Raw genomic sequence first — 8,694 nt, 5'->3', positions numbered from 1 at the left:
ATCTAAGCATGTAGCTAAATTTTTAATTTGATATCTATTATTCACATGCTTTGGTTGTATTTTCATCAATCACAAAAAGGAGATATTGTAAGTAATAGGGATTGAACTTGTACAAAGTTTTATTTTATGAATATGAACAAATAAAATAAATGTAAATCTTCTTTTAACGAATTGGAGCACATCCGCATCGTACATGGGCCCCGTTCGATTGACCTTAAAAACTGACTTATTCGATTTTTTTTTCAACCAGAACCACATTTGTCTATAATAACAATTGAGTCAGAACAATATTTTTCAGCATAAATTCAGCCCAGCGCACGGGAGCCGACTCGCACGTCTCTGCTCTGTGCTCTCCCCGCAGCCAGAAAACCCTAGACTCCCCGGCCGCCGCTCTTCTTTCCCTCGCTCCACAGCTCGCGCCGTTCCTCCAAGCGCGCACGCATCCTCCCGCCTGCGCGCCGCCGCCCGCCGATCTACGAGCAGCCATGGCTAACCGTAAGGGACTTCCGAAGGCTTTCCTTTGCCTCGCTCTCGTCATCTTGTACGGTTAGCGTCCCATCTCGCGCTCTAACCTTGGGTTTGGTTGGCTGGCTTGCAGCAGCGGCACCTGGAGGAATGAGGTCGTTCCTGCAGGCCGTGTCTACGGTCACCGAGGAGGCGCCGACGCCGCTCCGCGTCGTCCAGATGGAGGGCCTGGTAATTGCTTCTGAAACACACACCATCTACTGTTTGCGCTTGCGATTTGGCATTTGACGTGCAGAGATTTGAGAAACTTGGGCGTGCTCAGGGGATGGATCTGTTTGCGTAGCGTCAGCTGTTGTGGGGATCGGAATCAGGGGAAAGTAACCCTTTCCTTTTAGGGTATAAATTTAGTGTTACAATTTGCCACGAATGTTATTCTCAACATGGTATACACGTTTTGTTGGTCGATTACTAGACTACCATGTTACATTCGACTATGATTTTTTTGTTTGATGTAGGCAAAGCAATTTAACTATAGTAGTTTCTAAAACCTCATTCCAGCATGGTAGGGAAAAAGGTGAAATGCTTGTCTGGTTTGATGTCCACCAGAATTATACTGCAGTTGTTGAACCTTAGTTCACAATGATAGTGCCATTTGTATTGCATACGCTTTCACACACTTTCACTTCATAGCAATACCATTTAGCACAACTGATGTAGTACAGCTGAGCCTACCTACAAATTTTATTCATCTTTATGCACATTGGGCGTGTTTGCTTCAACGCCGAAGAATCTGCCTGGCTGAGGCAAGCATTCCTAGGTGTCCAATTTTGGACACCTGGGGTCGGATGCACTGCCTGTCCAACTCTGCCTCGGTCAGGGTGCTATCCAAACACACCCATTATGTCTTTCTCAAAATCCACCTGCTTAGACAGTACTATTTGCACATAAAAAATAAAAAATATCTTAAACTGGTGCAACACCATATTGGATATGTATATGCCTATGTATGTTGATAAATCACATTGATCTAATGAGCAGCATTATCTTGGTGCCTAGAATCATGGTTCGAAAGGTGTTTTCAAGATTACTTGTAGTGATAAACCAAAAATATGGATCAAGTTAAAAATAAGTGTATTCACACCAAACTAATGTTTCACCTAGTTTATATTAGTTACATCAGTTATTTTACGACAAGCATTTTTCTTTTTCCCAGATAGAATTTTCTGCCTCAGTGGATTAGAAAATTTTCCCATAACGACATGCATTTTTGTTTGTAATCTTAATTCCACAAGCATTGTGTTATTTGTACTCACAATAATGCAATTTTACGCAGGCCGTACTGAAGATCATTAAGCACTGTGAGGAGTTTGCGCCTGCTCTAGTTACAGGTCAATTGCTTGGTTTGGATGTTGGTAGTGTTCTGGAAGTGACCAACTGTTTTCCCTTCCCTGTGAGTCCTCACTCCTTAACATTCTTAGCAGCTCAGTACTGAATATGTATTCTTCTGCTATGAAGGTCTTCCAGGGTAGTTGTTCTTTTAAATTTTATAGGCTAATGGCTACCTTACTATTTTTACTGCAGATCAGAGAAGAGGATGATGAAGCAGATGCAGATGGTGCCAATTATCAGCTTGAGATGATGAGGTGTTTGAGGGAAGTTAACGTTGACAATAATACTATTGGATGGTAAGCTAAGCTAATTTCATTTTTATCTAATATTTAATACCATATCAATATTCAATTGATTTAGAAATAGTCAGTGTTGGCTTGAGTTGTCTGACATGCACATTGACAAAAACTGCATGTACTTGACTACTTGTGGATTATATATTCCATGATCTTGCACAAGTAAATAGTAGCTTTTGAGTATGTATGACTCTGATATGTTTCGCAATTGAACTTAGCTTTCTTGGCCATAAGTGTCTTTTCATAATCACTTTAATTTTACTAATTTTTTGTTACATTATATTTTTATTATGCAGCGGAACAATATAGGCATGCATGAAGTAGTTTTAAATGAAATTGCGAGATGCATTTTCTGTTCTGAGAACTGGTGGATAATGTCTTTGATATTCTATCCTGCTGAAACTAGCAATATTGAAAATTCACGTGCTAAAAATGACTTCACAGATTTATTATTATCCTACCTAAATCAAGGACTGTTGACCACAATTGTTGGAACCTTGTATTTGGTCATATTTTGGAAGCACAAATTAGTGGAAGATTTCAAGATTTGATTGAGGGTGTGTGTGTGTGTGTGTGTGGGTAACCAGGCTGCTGCCACTGTAAATTTTGCTGATTTGTATTGATTGGTTTGCTTTATCGATGATGTTACAATCGGCATTGTTGGCCTTGTATTAGCTTTACATGCACTACGTTCACTCTTTGACATATGAGCACATAATACTTGCTCGTGCCGTGTGACAAATATGAACTCTTTAACTACCACAAGAGATCAAAAGCGCGACGATGTTACTGCTTGTCCAGCATTTTATGAGCTTAACATTTTGTTTCATATTACTATACTGGGGTGGCTTCTAGTGCCCAATTATTTCCCTCTGTAGTAATCCAAGTTTATCTTACTATTTTAACTTATTTGCATTGCATTTCTTTTGGTCTACGCTTTCAGGTATCAGTCTTGCTTGCTTGGATCTTTTCAAACTGTGGAACTGATTGAAACATTTATGAACTATCAGGTACGGGGCAGATAGATAAGCTATGTTTCTTATCCAGCCTTTTCGCTGATGTCGGATACTTTCCCAGCCTAAAAAAAATTCTATTTCACCCCTTTCCATTTTACATTTTCCCCTACTATGTTATTATCATGACCACATTTGTGGTTTAATCTGCTACTGAATTATAAAAATAGCAACCTGCCAAATAATCTTATGGTTCAGGAAAGAAAACTTTATCTTGAGTCCACTACCAAGGCATTTATACTTGCTAATCAGAGCCCCTATGTTGATATGGTATACTGTACATATATGATGCATTGAGCTTACAGTGACTTGGAAGTGGTTTTTTTTTGCTTTTTTTTTTTTTGGGGGGGGGGGGGGGGGAGCTTTCTGGTTTATATGCTGCTTTCAGTCGCCCCTCCCAGTTTCACTGATGTTTGAGGTATCAGGCTCTAGGTTTCAAGTTCAGTGTGGTTTCACGTAGTTGTCTAGATTTCATGTATATTGGATTTGTGTTCCAAATACTTGTCAAGAACAGAAATCACTGCAATATAAGAGATGGGGAGTTGTAAGTAGTTGGAAAGGGACAATGCTTAAGTAGCATGAAAACTGGATGAGTATAGGTGAAGCAATGTGTGTCAGATGTTGCTATACTGACCTATTGAAATAGAATTCAATGGGACCACCTTTTGGGAGTTTCTTTGTTTACCTAAATACCTAGTACAAATAATTCTTCATGGTTGGTTGTAATCTCATTGCTTTTTGACTAGTAGATTAAGATGTATGATCCAACATGTTTCTGCATCTGAACATTGTTAGCATTTCAAGTGATTGAACAATCGTAGCTTTATTGCTTATTTGAGTATGTGGTGCTTCTCTGATGATAGCATAGTAATGTTGAACAAAGATCTATCAGATGTCTTCCTAGCATGATTTGTTATTTTCTCCTATTTTGCATTCTATGCATAACATTCACTTATTGCAGGAGAATATCAGGAGATGTGTGTGCATTGTCTATGACCCATCTAGATCTAGTCAAGGCGTGCTAGCCCTCAAAGCCTTAAAGCTTACAGACTCGTTTATGGATCTTTACCGTAACAATGGTTTAACTGGGGAGAAGTACGACCTCTTTTCTGTAGCTCAGTATTGTACTAGTTTGTACAAATGGTTTTTTATACAATGACTTTTTGCTGTTGCAGGTTAAGAGAGAAGAAATTGTCCTGGGTTGATATTTTTGAGGAGATACCAGTATGCACTCTTATATTTTGCTTTTTGAGTTATATGGATGAATTTAGTCTCCTCAGGTGCTTTGTCCTATTTGTGTCCACAGATTAAAGTTTCCAACTCAGCGCTTGTCAGTGCCTTCATGAAGGAGCTGGAACCTGAGTCACCAGTTACTCAGGTTTAGATTTTTGCTTGCAGAAACTCTTATGTGGCATTTGTTTTTCGTGTTCTTTTTTTGAGTTAGATTACTATTTTGTGTGTTTCAGTGTGACTTTGAGAGACTTAAATTGTCAACTGCTCCCTTTATGGAAAGGAACTTGGAATTTCTGATTGGGTGCATGGATGATCTTTCATCAGAGCAGAACAAGGTATTGCTTTGTTTTTAACAGAAGAACTTCTCTATGATTTATCTGAGGTTTACTACATTATCTAATTGTTTGATTGAGTTCCTTCCTTGAAATTCAGTTCCAATATTATTACCGCAACCTCTCAAGACAACAGTCACAGCAGCAGGCATGGCTTCAAAAGAGAAGGTTGGAAAATGCCTGCTTTGTAGTCCATGTGTACATTATTACCTCATGCATTTCATATGATCATATCTTTTGTGAACCGTGGTTATTTAAAGGAAGTACTTTCTCAGTAGATTATTGTGTGCCTATTGTTCATTCACGTAGTCACATTGTTTTCTTTGTATTTTGTGCTGGTACAGGCAGGAGAACATGGCAAGAAAAGCAGCTGGTGAGGAGCCACTGCCAGAAGAAGATCCGTCAAATCCTATCTTTAAGCCTATTCCTGAGCCATCACGATTGGAGGGCTATCTTGTAACCAATCAGATCTCCAGTTACTGCAACCATATCAACGGGTACAGATTCTTAACATGTACACGTCTTTACCGAGTTCCAAAGCTCTTACATGATTCTGTTTTAGGGAAGCATCCATTAGATGTAGGAATCTTCTAGTGATTATGATCTTCACAACCCAATTTTTCTTCCAGCTACGGTCATGTTTGCAGTGTTAAGTGATGATTGATGATCTTCTGATCAGTTGAAGGTCTAACAAAATGTGCTCTTAGCATTTCCCTTCTGTTTTAGTACCCAAAAAAAGTTGCTCTTAGCAGTTTGTACCTATTGTTATATATGTTATACAAATTTTACAAATGCAACCTGCTTTTCTTGGCTAACTTACCCAACAACTTGGAAGCTGCATTAGAAATCAGGTTGGTCCATGCCAATACGCCATCAAAATAGAATGCTCATTTCTTCAGTAGTTGATGGAATGAGCGAAAGTGCGAAACATACTGTGCTTGGTTTGGTAGTATGGAGAGATGGGCGTGGGTCGATCGAGAAGCCCATTGAATTGGGGTTTCATTTTTCAGTTTATTTTGTAGTTTGTACACATTGCTATATAAAAATAACAAAAATAGGATTGAGTTGATGTGTTGTCCACCAATGTTTTTAAGTCGTTCGATTAATCGCGATTACTCGTCCGACTCGATTAGCTCGACCAGAAAGCTAGTCGTCCGATTAGTCGACGACTAATCACGATTAGTTGTCCGATTAGGCCATGGACGACCAGTGTGGTTGCTCTGTTTTTTTGGGCCTGTTCAACCGGGCCTATATGTGGCCTATTGGGCTTCCAATTTGGCCTATTAGGGTTAGAATAGGCATCCCAAAACACCGTAGGCACGTAGGCACGGTGGCAAACGCAGGGCGGCCGCAATTTTTCCCCGCGCACCTCCATTCTCCCACGCGCGCGTTTCTTGCCTCCCGCGCACGATTCCTCCCCTTCCCGCGCGCGATTCCCTCTCTCTCATGAGCTATTCCCCTCCCTTGTGTGCTATTCCCCTTCCTCGCACGCTATTCTCCTCTTTGGTGAGCTGTGAAGCCAACGGCGCCCTCTGCCAGGTCAAGTGGCCGCGGTCTTCGTGATGAGCTGCTCCGATGACGATATGTGCCTTTCCCCTCTCCATCTTCTTCCCTCCTCCCCCATCCCTCTCTCTGTAGCCTCTCTGGCTCTGCTAGACTGCTAGGTTGCTTGCTGTGCTGTACTGTTGTCCCTCTACTATTCTCTGGTTCCAAAGGAAAGAGAAGCAATCCACTCTGCTAGACTAATCGGCCTGGTCCGATCCCATGGAGACTGGGTTCGACTAGACGACTTGAAAACATTGTTGTCCACTTATATCCCTAGTAGCGTACAATGTTTTTATATACTAGTGTTTGTGGCGGACGCCTAGGCGACGCCATACACACATTGTAAGGCGTTGTAAGCTAGAATTTTATATAGTAGTGCAACACATACATACCTCGTTTGTTGCCAATTCTTGAGCCCATGTTCCTTTCTTTCCTTTGTTGCCATATTCAGAGCAGACATAGCATAGCATAGCAGAGAGTATACAATAACCTAGGTTCAGAGCAGAGCACGAGGAGGCAGAGCAGAGAGTATACAATATTTAGACTTCAGAGCAGCAGTACAAGCAGAGCACGAGATTTGGAAAAGGGCCCGACGGAAGACAAGAAGAGCAGACAGTAGACAAGCAGATAAGCAGAGCAGACAAGCAGATAGCAGAGTGGAGGCGGGGGCATACCAGGCGGAAGGGCCTGATGGAGGCGCAGTCAAGCGGAGATGTAGGGGCGGAAGGGCCCGACAGGCTCGACGGCAGGGGCGGACGGCCAGGCGGAAGGGCTCGACAGGCTCCATGGTAGGGGCGGACGGCCAGGCGGAACGGCCCGACAGGCTCCACGACAGGGGCGGATGGCGAAGCGGAGATGCAGGGCCGGCTCCGCGGCAGGGGTGGCCGGGCGGTGGACACGAGCAGAGTCCGCGCCCAACGGAGGTCGAGGTCCGTCCGCCGCCTTCTCTCTTCCCCTCTCCTCGCCCGCACTCGCGGTGAATAACTCGCGCGCTCGATTTCCCACGCGAAGAAGCTACCTGGGCGCCCGCGCGGTCGATTTCCCGCGCCTCCTACTTTTCCCGCGGGCGCGCGGTCGATTTCCTGCGGGGCCGCGCTCCTTTTGGCGCCCTTCCCCTACGACTGGCATCCGGCGTCCGTGGCGCGGTTGTAGGTGTCCGCCGGACGCCATTCGCGCCTAGGCGACGCCTAACCCTATGAGGCGGACGCCATGCACGCTGAGGTCGTGGCGACCCCGACGCCCAGGCCCTCGACCACTCCTTGTCGCCTAGGCGACGCCTCAAAAACATTGGTAGCGTATAGTGCTGCATTTTCCCCTCACTTACCTGTCAATAGTACATTAAACTAATAAATGAAATATTGCTTCCGTTTACCCCTAGCATTTATTTCTTGTGCTTCATAGTGCACTCATATTGATTGTAATTTGTGTCACAATGGCAGGGTTGCTGGTCAGAATTTCGACAGGCTATACCTGATGAAGGCCTTGCACGAGGATTAGAAAGCTGTTAGATTTAGCTCGTGATACTGCTTAAAATTGTAATTTTGAGATGTACCTTGCATGGGCGTCCCTGTCTTCTACTTAATGTTTCCATGTACACCAGATTGTTAGCATCCATTGTGACGCGCTTCCAAATTATACCAGCATTCTTAGTAGTAATTCAAAAATGATCAGTTTGATTACTATTATTTAATGTAGTTGCATCTGTATGTGTTGTCATATAAACACATGTTCTCCATTAGTAATTCTGGGACGCACAGTTTGAAGTTCATAGTGTAGCTTGTTTTCGTTCTTACCATATAAGCTGGTTACAGGCGAGGTATGTTTCTGCTACCACTTATTAGATGTTTGCACGCTTTGATCGCAAGTGAACGTGCTGTGATCATCGCACTGGTCTACCCGCTGTTTTGTGATGGTTCACAACTTATTTTGTGTTATTCATCTAAGGGCAGTATTGCTGCATTTTTTCTGTTATCTAGGATCGATGCTACAGAAGGATGGAGATATCGATGTAGACGTTTGTTATAGGATTAAAGTAGTGTGGATGAAGTGGCGCTAAACATCTAGCATTCTGTGTGACAAGAGGGTACTACAAAAGCTCAAAGGTAAGTTTTATAGAGCGGTGATTAGACCTGCTATGTTGTATGGAGTAGAATGTTGGCCTAAAAAAGATGACATGTCCAATAACTAAGTGTCGCGGAAATACGTATGTTGCGTTGGATTTGTGGTCATACAAGGATGGACCGAGTTCGGAACGATGATATACATGATCGTCTAGGGGTAGCATCAATTGAAGAAAAATTTGTCCAATATTGGCTGAGGTGGTTTGACCATATTCAAAGGAGACCTTTAGAGGTACAAATGCATCGTGGAGTCATAAGTCGAGATATCAATGTGAGGAGAGGTAGAGGAAGACCTGACATG

The 8,694-nt window shown here is 42.8% G+C and overlaps 1 protein-coding gene across 1 annotated transcript; it reads left to right on the top strand.

Moving 5' to 3' along the window:
- The first annotated feature begins 324 nt into the window (after positions 1 to 324).
- On the top strand, positions 325 to 8,113 carry LOC136492972 (eukaryotic translation initiation factor 3 subunit H). The gene is made up of 12 exons (XM_066488993.1): positions 325 to 495; positions 599 to 696; positions 1,799 to 1,915; positions 2,047 to 2,150; positions 3,094 to 3,160; positions 4,125 to 4,258; positions 4,339 to 4,387; positions 4,470 to 4,541; positions 4,630 to 4,731; positions 4,829 to 4,896; positions 5,073 to 5,225; positions 7,713 to 8,113. Exons 1-12 carry the CDS (start codon positions 486 to 488, stop codon positions 7,768 to 7,770), a joined length of 1,032 nt encoding a protein of 343 aa, XP_066345090.1. The 5' UTR covers positions 325 to 485; the 3' UTR covers positions 7,771 to 8,113.
- The last annotated feature ends 581 nt before the right edge of the window (positions 8,114 to 8,694 follow it).

The sequence above is a fragment of the Miscanthus floridulus genome, chromosome 11 (assembly GCF_019320115.1).
Source record: "Miscanthus floridulus cultivar M001 chromosome 11, ASM1932011v1, whole genome shotgun sequence".
Lineage (NCBI taxonomy): Eukaryota > Viridiplantae > Streptophyta > Magnoliopsida > Poales > Poaceae > Miscanthus > Miscanthus floridulus.
The sequence above is the reverse complement of the archived record's forward strand: the minus strand, read 5'-3'. Positions and strand labels throughout refer to the sequence as shown.